We start from the raw sequence: 13,307 nt of genomic DNA, 5'->3' as shown, positions 1-13,307 counted from the left end.
GATTTATGTAGCTCTAGCGTTTATTTTTGCCTACTTAAATCTATTTCCTTTTTTTTAAATAATCATCTCAATTTTTCTTCTAAACCATCCTATCCCCCTGTCTCAAACCACCCTATCCCTCATCTCGGACAAGGAGGCTCAGAGGGAGCTGGGCCTGTCTTTCCATTCACAGACCGAATGGTCTGTGATCCAGGCTTGACCACATTGCATGGTTCGGTTATATCCAGGTAAACCAAGCCTTAACATCAGCCTCCAACCGAAAACTGTCACTTCTAGAGTTCTTTGTGAGGCTGCACTTACAGCTAGAGCTCATGATAGCTACCCTGACGTCACAATGGCTGAAATTCATAGGAGAATATGCATTTTGAGAAAAGCATAGCTGTTAGAAAGAAAAAGATTCCTGGTGGCATTATTTCATTCACTGAATGCAGTACTGCCTGAAGGAGAAAAATTCTAAACTCTTCAGCTCTATGAGTTAACAAATTCACTCTGGGTTGGATTTCAGTCACATACAGCCAAAAAGTCCTGCCTAACACATTCAGTATTCTACTTAAGTAGATTTATTTCTTAGATAATTTCACAGGGTTGCTATTTTAAAGTTATTAAAAATAAACATATATAACTATTTTTCTGTATGTATTATTTATAAATTTCTATTACTTATGGGGTTTTCATGGGTAGACTATCTCAATAGCAGAGACTTATTCTTTAAAAAAGATAATTTATCTTGCCTGGATTCACTGTCCAATAATCATATTTATATTCATTTATATTTTTCTAGATTCTTATTTTTTTTAGAGTTTTTCATAGTATTATTTGTGTCATATATTTTTATCTCATAATCTTTTAGGACTGAATAACGGAAATATTTTTATCTCTGTGTTTTAATGCACTAATTCTCTCTTCATTTGTCTTTAAACTGCTATTTACCTCATGTCTATTTTATTTTGTTATACTAGAACTTTAATTTAATTATTTCTAAAGGTGCCTCATCGTTTTTTATTGTCTCTTGTTTCTTGATGTTTCATAATTTTTAATTTCTTCAACTTTTACTTCTTTAAACGTATTTAATTTCTGTTTCAACTGATCTTCTTTCCAAAATCTGTTGTATGTTAAAGTTTAATTGTGCTGTTTTTTTGTTTCTGGAAATACTTCGTCATGTTGGCTTTTTTGTAGTGTGTTTCTGTGCTTTTTATCTCTGAGTTCATAATCATTAAGACTATCTATGGGAATATGGTAAGACCTGGGTTTAATGAATGGCTCTAAGCATGGTCTAAATGTGGGTCTTCTAAATACATGAGACCTAAACTGAGATCACTTTAAACTAGGTTCTTAGCTTTAGGCTTATAAATCAATGCTTAGTGTAAATCCTCTACTCACATCTGAATGAGGACAGGTTTGTAGCTAAAAATTCTCAGGAAAGATTTAAAAAAAAATTCTGCCTTCTCAAAGCCATCCTTACCCCAACCCATAAACGAAGCATTTCTTTTCAGTTTTGGTTGCTTTATTTGAAGTTTTTTATCTGAATTCTCACCAATGTATGGTCTTGGCTTTGTCTGGTCACTTAAGTTCTCAATCAACAGAAATTGTTTAATGCCCTAGAACAACTGTGAGAATTAGCACTGTTTCCTCATTGGATTTTCATTTTCTCAACATTTTTTGCTTCAATTTTTTGCAAGCTCATCTATGCAGTGCATTTAAAGAGGCTTTTTAAAGTATATTTTATCCACAATTCTAGTTGCTCTGTATACCTTAAAAAGAAATATATATAATATATTAATATATATTTTATATATAATATATTTATTATATATTTCAATAGAAAAATATATATCACCATTTTATTGCATTGGGTTGGCAAAAACTTTCATTCTGTTTTGTAAGATGGTTCTAGTAAGTGCTTAGTTGTCTTTAACTTCATTCAAAACAATTTTGTTAGATTGTATTGTGAAAGCTGTCATATCAGTGTGCATTTAAAAAAAACTTATCAAAATAGGTGAATTTTTGTGTAGCCATTTTAATACTGAAGTTAGAAGAAAATATGCAAAATCTTTGGCATATTATGCTTTATTATTTCAAGACAGGTAAAAATGCAACTGAAACACAAAAAGAGGTTTGTGCAGTGTATGGGGAAGGTACTGTAACTGATTGAATATGTCAAAAGTGGTTTTCCAAGTTTTGTACTGGAGATTTCTCACTGGACAATGCTCCACAGTCAGGTGGACCAGTTGAAGTTGACATTACTTGAGAACAAACAATGTTATACCATGCAGGAGAGGGCTGACATATTCAAAATATCCAAATTAATAAAGTTATTGATGAAAATGAAAAACATGTCTTTTATCTTATGGAAAAAACATGGACTTTTTGGCCACCCAATAAATAGAACCCTCTCCATTTCTTTAAAGCTTAATTACTTATCCAAAGAGAGCTACTATGTGAGCCATCAAAATTCCTGATTTAGTGAGGTTATTTTATGAGGTACTTATTTTCTTGGGAAAGAAGGCAAAAACACTGATTTTTTATTCTTCCATGATTCTATATTCAGTTTCACCTACTTCCAAATTAGTTACCTTTTCATAATTTATGTACTTCTTTGAACTATTGTAAATCATTTTCTTAGAAAACAATATAAATTCTGAAAACAAAACAGAGGTAGCGTATTTAAAATATATATGTTTTTATCTTTACAATGTACTATGCATTTTTACATACATTATTTTATTTTTACTTTCTCAAAAATGTAGGCAGTGAGAGTATTTTTATGTGGCTAAATAAATAAATAAACAAATACCTTCCCAGGTGATAATGCCTGAATTAAAATCCAGACTCTAAACCCTGGTCCAATGCTCTAGCTATTCTGAATATTCTGAATGTTTAAACAAAACAAATGAAGTCTACCCTACATTGAAAACTTTCTAAAGTCAAATATATAAAGTCAAATATAAGGGTATTTTCTAATTGAAAATATGCTGAAATTAATATAAAGTATTTTTCTCAAACATTTAATTCTAAAGGACTTTTTTTTTGTATTTGTTGAGAAATTTACTTGTAGCAAGTTATTTACCATTTATCATTTAGTTCAATAGTATACTATTTGGCATTCTATACTGAAACACTTTGGATATAGTTAATTTGCATTCAATAGTCTAGAAGGATTCATTTATCTCTTTTAACATGAGATATTTTATCAAGCAAAATGACAAATGTTCACACTATTTCAACTGGGCAATACTTACAGCTTTATCTGCAAAGGTATCTTCATAAAATGCTAGCATCAGAGCAAACTGTACAACTGCATATATCTTTAGTAGGTGAGACGCAGATGATGAGAAGGGAACTTCTTTCCCTGTAACCTAAGAAGGCAAGAAAGAAAGGCCTTTTGCTTATATCACTCCCTGGCTTATTCCTCTCACTGAAATTCACACTAACTAAAAAGAAAATATGCAAATAGAAATGAAAGGTTTTGTTACTTTTTTTCCAAAATGATTCTAACATTCATTTTTTTGGACAGAAAAACCGTAAGAGCTAACAGACTTGTTTTTCATTTCAAAAGCATTATGATTCTGACTTAGTCTGTCACATGTAGAGCAAAGTAAGAATTGATACAGCAACAGGTACTGATGATAAACATAACCAAAATGAACATAAAAATATGAAGTGTGAAAATATAAATAGAAAATTATGTCCCTGATTGTACAGGGCAGGGCAAAAGTAGGTTTATAGTTATTTGTATGGAAAATAATGCAATAACTAATAAATAAAAATAAGGGAATCAACTCAGTTTCAGAGACTCAGAATTCTAAAACTACCACTGCCTCTCCCCCTCCATGTACATAAAAGTATAGCAACAGAGAAAATGGAAGATGACTTTGGATAATGGAAATACGTATGCCTCAGAGGGAAATATTGCTGTATTAGAAACAACTTTCTCAAACTACAGATTTTCTTGGAAACACTACAGTTCTATTTTTAATGCAGATTTAAGCAACAATATAACTTTAAAATATTCACTTTAGGTTATTATTTTAAAAAATAATAAATAGATTACAGTTAACTAGAATTTTTGGAGCTAAAATAAGCAAAATATTTTCACCTATATCAAGTTAGTGCTTATTACGAAACTGACTTTGCCCATACTGAAAGTATCTGGGAGATTTCACATAGAACCTTTTATAACTAGGTGAGAAAACAGCTTTATTATGTCAGGATTTTTTGAAAATAAAAATAAACCCATATAAAATACGTTATATTATTTCCTTGAAATAAAATAAATTTTATGCTCATAATTATCTTTAAAATCAATGGTAGTTTACTGTTCTGTTGTTTCTATATTACCATTAATGGCAGTTATTTTGATAAGAATATCAATATAAATCCTGAATGATTAGAAATAAATTCCCTTTCCATGTCTATAAGAGGAATTCCAGAGGAAAAAAATGAATATTTCATTTAGTTTCCAGTGTTTTAAATATTTAGACCTTGCTAATTTTTGTTTTAAAATGGGATTTCTATATTTAACGCTGCTGTGCTACTACAGAATAAATAAAGGCATGGTCTAAGTCAGTAACAACCTCATCTTGGTGCGACTTTAAATCTTCTGTTCTGGAGATCTCAGTTTTTCATGAATAAAATAAAAGGAAGACTGAATCATCTAAAGCCCTCTATCTCCCGTGTTTTAGGGTTCACATGAGTTTCTGCACCCCATGAATTCTCCAGGCTGTGGGTTTTGGTGGGTCTGAAAACCAGGCTCTCCAGCTCTGTGCCCTAAACCGTGATCCCTGCTGAGAGGTAGCGTATGCCTGGGTGAAGGCACCCCTCTGATTGGCCCCTAGGTGGTGTCCACTCATTAAGTTTATGTCCCACAAAGCTGTGTCTGCCTAAGGGAACATCTTTTTTCAGATTTGCATCAAGTCAGGCTGTAGACCTGAAAATATGAGACCAATCTTCACCATTGTCAAACCCGTGAACTCCACTTACCTCTGGTATGTCTTCGCTCAGTCCAAGTCTTGGTTTACCAGGACCCCATCCTGGTCCTTTAAATATGACAGAAAACTTATTGAAAAAGCCAGGAGTGGCCCAGAATGTAGTCCACATGTAAACTAAATGGTGGAACTAGAAGAATAGAAATATAGTTTATTTAAATAAAAACTTCTTAACATAAAAATTAAATATAATAAATCATGTATTTCATTTTATTGTTTAATGCACTTTACACATTTTATTTAATGTATAGGTCATGTATAATTTGATTAATGTTACTTAATATTCAACTGCATTACAAATTATAATTCATTCTATGCACTTAAATACTTTGAAATGTATTCTTCTCAATATTTCTGGAGCTGTACAAAACTATAATTTGGAAATTAAATAAAAGGTCAATTGTTTAAAAACTCAGCAAAGTAGAAAAGTGAGTTAAAAGGCTTTGCTTCCAATGGCATTAACGGGGAGACTGTGTACTTAATATCCATGTCTAATGATATCTTTTTATGTTTTATTATTTATTTATTTTTAATCCTCACCCAAGGATATGTTTCTTGATTTTAGATGAAAGAGAATGAGAGGGAGGGAGAGGAAGAGAAATACTGATATAAGAGAGAAACATCAACTGGTTGCCTCCTGTACCTGCCCCAGTTGGGGACTGAACCCACCACCCAGGTATGTGCCCTTATCGGGAATTGAACTGGGGACCTTTGGTGTATGGGATGACGCTCTAGCCAACTGAGCCATCTGATCAGGGCTAATGACATCTTCCCTAAAGTCTTGCTAAACGGACATTAGGTTGATTGTGGAAACATACAAATATTGCATATATGTCACTTATATGAAAAATAATCCTTTACTATATTTACTATATTGAGTTATAGACAAACATGTCATATTAAGGAAAAGTGTTGAGAGCTATTTCTGATAGTAGACTTCTGAGTATTAAATAGACTATATTCTGTAATAAGAAAATAAAAAAGTTTGCCGACTGCGTCAAAGGTTTGCCTTAAGGCTTATAACAGGAATTCACATTCTTTAAATGACACACATTTGACAGGTACTGAAGTTAAAAGTACATCCATACATGATAAGTACCCAATAACCATACATGATAAGTACCCAATAAATATAGTTATTAAGATAATTAGCTATAAATGCCACCCTTGTCATCATAATACATCATAAGATTAAAAATAATCCTAGAGACTGAAAATGAGCTACAGAATCTAGAAATGAGTTCTATCATAAGTGTAGTAATACACAGATGTAGAAAGAAGTTTTGGCTGCATCAGAATTTGTGGTCTTGCTGGCATTTCAACTGTCTCTTAAAGATTTCAAACTGCTAAAATTATAAAAATCATTTTTAAAATTGCTTAAAATATTATAAGGAATCTTAAGCAATTAAGGAACCATTTAGGATTTAGTGAACCAAATTTATGAAAAAGGAAGATTAGCTGGGAACTTACCCTGGAGTTTTGCAATAATATTACAGCAAGTTAAAGTGTTTAGAATTTATAACACATTTAATATACCTATCTATAGTGTTGTTTTGAGAACTGACTGCAATTTTAATGCTACTAGACATACCCATGAGAAATATAAGGGAACATTTTAAAACTAGGAGTACTTTCTCACCTATTTGCTATCCAATGCTCTGAAACTGCTGGGCTTCAAAGCAGAGCAAAGTGAATTGTTTATACCAAATACTAAGGAAAAGAATTCCTAAGTTGCTTTTTATCTTTTTGAGAGAAAGGTAAGAGATTTAGCTGAATATAAAAGAATATAAGTCAAAGTAACTATATGTTTTTGTAGGTTCTGTAATGCCTATCACAATTTGCTGATCTGACATTTCTGACAATGTGAGTGAGCATGTACTAACAGAAGACTAAAACTTAGACATAGTTGTGACAATTACTGCAGTAAAAAAAAAAATGTTTATGTCAGGGGTAGATGCCTGGAGATTTGAACCTGACACAAATTCATAAGCAGCTAATAAATACTTGTGGTTGTCTGAACATTGTCTCTTTTCAAATCTTAAACATCTATTTCTACAGCTCATGTACAGTTGTCAGTCTCTTACTCTGTCTCAACATGAGCTGCTTTTCCTCAGTAAGAGTGTACACTTTCTAAGCCTTCCTATTTAAAAGTTCAGAACGAACCAGCAGCGTAGACATTACCTGTGAGTTTGTAAGAAAGTCATGGACAGACCTCAGAACTACTGAACAGAACCCACACTTTAATAAAATCCTCCCATGATTCACATGCACATGAAGTTTGAAAGGCTGCGTCTTACAGGACAGAGACCATGTTGTCTATTTCCTTTTTAATCTCCACATGATGGAGACAGGACCACATCAATTGAAGAAGTAGCTCTCAATGCATTATTTCTAAATTGGTTTCAGTTCTGTAAAGTTTAATATTAAGAAAGAACTCAAATAAGTCTTTAGTGTTCTCCTGAGAGATATGTTCTTAATAATGCCTGAGAGAAAAAGTGAGAGAGAAGGCTGGGCGGGGAGACAGAGACCAGGAGACACATAGAGTAAATTGTTCTATAGTTAAGAACCAGAGAGAAATCATCAATTTTTCCTTTTGAAGTGTGAGATAAAAATGCCTTTCACTTGAAAAAGGAAGGCAATTTGCCATGGCCTTTTCTGTAAAGAGGCAGGAGAGTATAAATTGAGGTAAGTGAGTGGTGGCCTTGTCCTGGAACCCATCGTGACTAAGCTTGCTTTTGACAAATTGTGTGTATCTGGGTGAATTATTTAAATCTTGGGAACCTCAGTTTCATGCACCAAAAAATAAAAAGAACCACTACCTCAAAAGGTTTTAGTAATGGTTATGTTAAATATTTGTGCTGAGCTGTTAGCAATGCCCTTCACACAGTAAAATAAATATCAATTTATTTTATTTTAACTTTCTTAAAAATTTGAAGACGTACATTTGAAAGCAGACCTAACAGGAACCTGTAATTTTCTCCCTTACCGAATGCTATAAACCCAGTCTCCAGGGCAGAGCTGTTATTGACTGACCCCTTTAGTGTTTCAAGCATTCTTATCTTTTTCTCATTTACTAGTCTCGAACCCCAGGAGTATTTGAGGTGGTGTGCCGCTGACAGATCGGAGCTTCACAGACATTCCTAATTTCTCTAGTGCCAACCATGGAAACCAGCGAACAACCAATACCACATGTCTAACAGAAAACTGGCCCAGCGCAACAAGCCTTTGCAGGTGAGGTAGTGTGCAGACTTAACCAACCCGTAATAGCTCCTGACACATATGCCCACGAAGAGTGGGGCAAAGGCCTCGTGCTGAATTTCTAACCAGAGTCATGCAGACATGTAGCAAATATTTTTCTTACTGTGGTATTAGCCTTAATTACACATGTTACTGCTGCTCTTTCTGAATGCATGAATATAGTTCAGGTCTATGCTGGGAAAGATCATGTTTGCTAAAGAGTCATTTTTTAATTCTAGGTAGTAGAAATATTTAAACATTTTTATGAATTGTTTTCTAATGTATTTTGCCTAATTTGATTCAAGTCTTTGTGTAAGTACCAGAGTTATTTATAAATTCTTTTACAGTTAAATTTTTTTTCCAGGATATTGTAATGCATTACCACCTTTTAAAACTGTTTTTCTTTTAAATATGAGTTTATAACAGACCATGGTCAATTCATAAAGAAAAAAACTAAGTACATTACCTGCACCTTGAATGGATCAAATGTATTAATGGGATGTGTCAAACCATATACAACCTTTTTATTTTCTGCCTCGAATGTTCCTGGAAGACAAACATTCAGGATATGATCTTTTGCCGTTTTCAGAATTAGGAGCTAATTAATTTATAAAAATTCTGGTACTTTTTACTTACCAAAAAATCTATCCCATATAATAAGTATGCCAGCATAATTTTTGTCTATGCAATAACGGTTTCTGCCTATGAGAAAAATATTAAAAATTTTTTAAATGTTCAAGTTATGCTTCTTAGGACAACTCTTTGTGTATTTTATTTTATCTTCTAATTTTTTGACTTAGTCTTTATTGTATTTTTTATCACCATTCAGTTCCCTCACGCCCCCTCCCCCTAGCAATCTCCACACTTGTCCATGTCCGCCACGCGTCCTTTTTCCTTTTTGCTCAGTCTCTCTCCTTGTATTTTAGAACACATTAAAAAAAGGAAGACTTATGTAACAGATTGGCTTTCCCAGGAATGTTTTTTCAATGAAAATACTAGCTGTGATCTGCTAATAAAATGAGTTTTTCTTTTATTTCTCAATTAGTTTTACTAAAAAGAGCAAAGATTTCCTTAAAACTATGAAGAATTATCCTAGACTTAAAAATGTGCCAATAATTTTCCAGTTTTTAAAAATCTTGGATAATTCTCAACAGTTCTATTTTTAACACTATCAAAAATAATGATTAAAAATTAAATGGCCCAGAAAAAAAGGCACCAGTAAATAATATAGATAATATATGTAATTTGTATTTGTTTCCTTGTTTTAAATTTTTAAGTGCATTTCATCCTGCATCTTTCCCAGGAAGAAAATTTTCTCCTTACTGTGAGACAGTACTATATTTTTAAATCATAAAATCCATAAATGAAATTCAAATTACCCTCAATTTTTTAAAATTAATTAATTTATTTTTTCAAATACATTTGTCTCTGCCTTCCCCCCACCACTCTCAATTTTTAAATTTAATCATAATATATATATTTTTTCTGTTCCAAAGTATTCAAATTATAATTTAACTAGCTGAGCATACTTTCTTTAATAATAATAAAAGCCAAATGTAGCCAATGATTGTAAATAAGGAAAAGAATATCAAACCACCGAACCACTACTCCAACAAACTCCCTGTCGTCATATGTCCTCATTTCTTTACATACCTTCCCTACATGCAAATGGACATTTGAAAGTGAAGGTAGCAGGGAAAATCTCCCCAAGTGCAAAAGTAGAGTAGAGCTGGGCACACAGATGCACACCCCATGGCCATACACCACGTAAACAGTGTTTCTCAGGTGGACGGGGGGCACTTTGTCCCTCAGGGGCTATGTGGTGATGTCTGAAGACATTGTTGATAAGTAATATCCCCATTGCAAGGCGATATTACTGGTATCTGGTATGTAGAGTCCAACATGCTATAATACACAGGATAGCTCCCTTGTCCCCAAAGAACTGTCTCATCTTTTTAAAATTAATATTAAAATGGTAATAGTGCTGAAACTGATATAAAGCAACAGGTGTGGGAAGATGCTCTAAAGTTAAACAGGAAACTCGCAACAATTTCTCCTTCAATGTGGACTTGTTCTTCTCCACTCCTTGTGTTTCCTTTTATATGAGGGAACCCCAAGAGTATAACATCCTTGGCCTCTCCACTCCCTCACGGATGACTCCCTTGTGGTAGGGGAATGGCTGTTGAAATTGGAAGAGGAAGCTGAACATGTGCAGCCCGACCTCGTCCTCTCCTCTTCCCAGGAGAGCTTGGGCTTCTGCTCTGCTCGCTGCCATGGGAAAGGGACCTGTGCCCGTGGGGAGGAAGACCTGCAGTGCTGTCTGATTTCTGGAAACTTATAAAAACAGAACAATAATATTCTTTTATTACCAGCTTCCTTCTCTCAACAATATGTTTGTGAGATTTATTCATGCCATTGTGTATCGTAATAGTTTGAGGGTTGCCATTGGGCCGTAGTTCTCTGTTACATGAATAGTCTACAGTTTATTCTACTGCTTATAAACATATAAATTAGGTCTTTCTCTCTTTTTTTTTCCTGTTACAAGTAATGCTGATATGCACATTCTTGTCTAGGTCTTTTGGTGCACAAATGTAAAAATTTCTAGTATTTCTTAAGCCAGTATCTTTAAACTTTATGTACTAGCCACATGGGATTTTCTCTTTGTCAGACAAATACAGTGCATGTAGGGTTTGTTCCCACATTTTAAGAAAGGAAGTAAAGTGTTGTTTATTAGGCTTTCCTCAAATCCCCACAGTTTTCAAACCAGACACTCTCTGGCTCTAGACGGAGATGACCTCAGTGTTGGGTCAAGGAGTGGCCTTCAAGATGTAAAGTGAATATCCACTCAGCTCTTTAACTCACTTTTTTTCCCACTACAACTGAGGAGATTTAGGCAAAAAAGAGAAATCCAAAGCCAAATATGAAAAAGTTGGTGGTGGTGGGTTGTTTTTTTGTTTCTTTGTTTTTTAATTTTTGTCTTCAGTCCTTGCTTTAGAGATGAGGCTTGTCCAGATTCAAAGGAAGAAGTGATGCCTATTTGCACAGTGTGTGCTAACTCTGTTATTGTGACAAAATGGTGCAAAATAATAATTTTTTAAATAAATGAAAATGGGAAGAAAGAAGAGATCAGATTTCCTTACCATGATGAACTCTATGATGGCTAGGAGTATTAAGAATCAGTTCCAAAGGACCAAGGTTATCAATGACCTGTTTGAAAGAAAAGGAATACTTATTATACACACAGTTATTGTTAAATGTATGTGTCATACATAAGTACTCAAATTAAAACCCCACATGGGTTAGGATATGTTGCAAGTTTCAGGCATCTGAATCAGAAAATACTTTCTATAGTCTGTTGCTCACATAAAGACAAAAATGAGCTCACAACTGTATTCTGAGAGTCTACTGTGGCTAAGAGCTAGAATGCCTCAATTTGTTTCCTGGATCCTCTATTTATTACTCTGATCTTTAAAAAATAACTTAAAATTTTGATAACTCTATTTTGTCATCTTTAAAATGGAAGTAATAGCAATATCTACATAATAATATTCTGATATTTTCAAATGGTACTATTGCCCAGGCATACTTTTTTCATTTTATTTGTCACCTTTCAACTGTGTCTTTGATGATTTATGTTAGCAGAGCATGAATAGGGAAGAGAAAATTGTATTAATTTACTGAGTTTGGTTTTACCCAATAGTCAACCATGTAGCAACAACTTAATATCGTAGCTGTTATCTATTGCATTAGGGTCATCCCACTAACTGAAATAGAATCCTAGCTGATCTTTTACCTGTCAGGGGTGCCCAACCTGCAGCCCACATGTGGCCCAGGACAGCTATGAATGTGTCCCAACACAAAACTGTAAATTTACTTAAAAGCTTTTTTTTGCTCATCAGTTTTTATTAGTGTTTTTGTATGTAATGTGTGGTCCAAGACAACATTTCTTCTTCCATTGTGCACCAGAGACATCAAAAGTTTGGACACTCCTGCATGGATACATCATCTATCAGTATATCCTAGAGGCACACATCAAAGTCAAATATATAAAGAGGGCCCCCGTTTTTTTACAATTAAAGATCCTTCAGAATTTGGTACATAACACTATAATGTTCTCTTACAACATTTCTCAGCACGGTCTGCAAATTCTAAGGAGTAGAGTAATCAGGTAGGTATCATAAACAAGAATAGCAGGCCACGTGTAAGAGAGTTGGTATGTTATATAATTAATATTGGGAAATATGGGAATCTTTTTAACCTCAATTGCATTGTTCTTTTTTCCATTGACCATAGCAGATAACAGAATATTTTGCTTTTTTAATTCACTATCAAAATGGATTTATTAGAGTATACCAAAGACAAAAAATCAATATATTGTTATGATATTTCAAGAAATGACTCACCTCTACTTTCATTCAGAGGACATATGAGTGAGAAAGAAATAATTTAAATGATCCTTAAGGAAATAAACCCAGCCACTGACAATCATGGCACTGACATAAATTTAGTAGCAAGTCAGTGATATGAGGAAAGAAATCAGATGGAAAGGTATTTCAGATACATAACAACCAATGTAGTTGTTTTGTAGTTGGGAATCTTGTTTGAATACTGATTTGAACAAACTAAACATAAGAGATATTTTTATAGGCAATGTAGGATATTGGTTAATAAACAGAGTATTACATGATAAAAGTACTGTTTTATTGGGAGTTATAATGCATTGTCATTGTGTAGAGAATGTAAATGTGTTAGAGTTGTATAACTTAAGTATAGATGGCATGGGATCTAGGTTTTGCTAAAAAATATTTGGCAATAAAAATAAAAATTAAAAAAAGGATAGCTGATGCAAATTAGTCAAAACAATAATGAACTTTTTAGTTTAAAACAGATAATTTATTTTAGCAGTCCCCAATATCAGTCTTTACATTAATTTTTCACACCACTTCTCACAGACAACAGTCCTTTCAAATGACTAAGAATTCAATTTTAATGCAATTTCTTTCTAGTCTGTTTTTTTATTGTTCACTTAGAGATGTCCCCATTTTTCCCCTGCCCTATGCGTTCCCCACCTTCTACATTCGATAC

General features: G+C 33.4%; 1 protein-coding gene across 1 annotated transcript in view; it reads right to left on the bottom strand.

The window, feature by feature from the left end:
- AGMO (alkylglycerol monooxygenase) overlaps positions 1-13,307 on the bottom strand; it is a 292,433-nt gene that overhangs the window by 144,105 nt on the left and 135,021 nt on the right. Inside the window, exons 6-10 of the mRNA XM_054564245.1 lie at positions 11,363-11,429; positions 8,859-8,924; positions 8,689-8,768; positions 4,981-5,115; positions 3,240-3,356 (exon numbers count right to left, since the gene is read on the bottom strand). Coding sequence (XP_054420220.1) covers positions 3,240-3,356; positions 4,981-5,115; positions 8,689-8,768; positions 8,859-8,924; positions 11,363-11,429 — 465 coding nt within the window. The remainder of the gene's footprint in view (positions 1-3,239; positions 3,357-4,980; positions 5,116-8,688; positions 8,769-8,858; positions 8,925-11,362; positions 11,430-13,307) is intronic.

Source organism: Pteronotus mesoamericanus, unplaced genomic scaffold, assembly GCF_021234165.1.
Source record: "Pteronotus mesoamericanus isolate MK-2021 breed Mesoamerican mustached bat unplaced genomic scaffold, CSHL_Meso_final scaffold_85, whole genome shotgun sequence".
NCBI lineage: Eukaryota > Metazoa > Chordata > Mammalia > Chiroptera > Mormoopidae > Pteronotus > Pteronotus mesoamericanus.
Note: the sequence above shows the minus strand (reverse complement) of the source record. Positions and strands in the feature narration are given on the sequence as shown.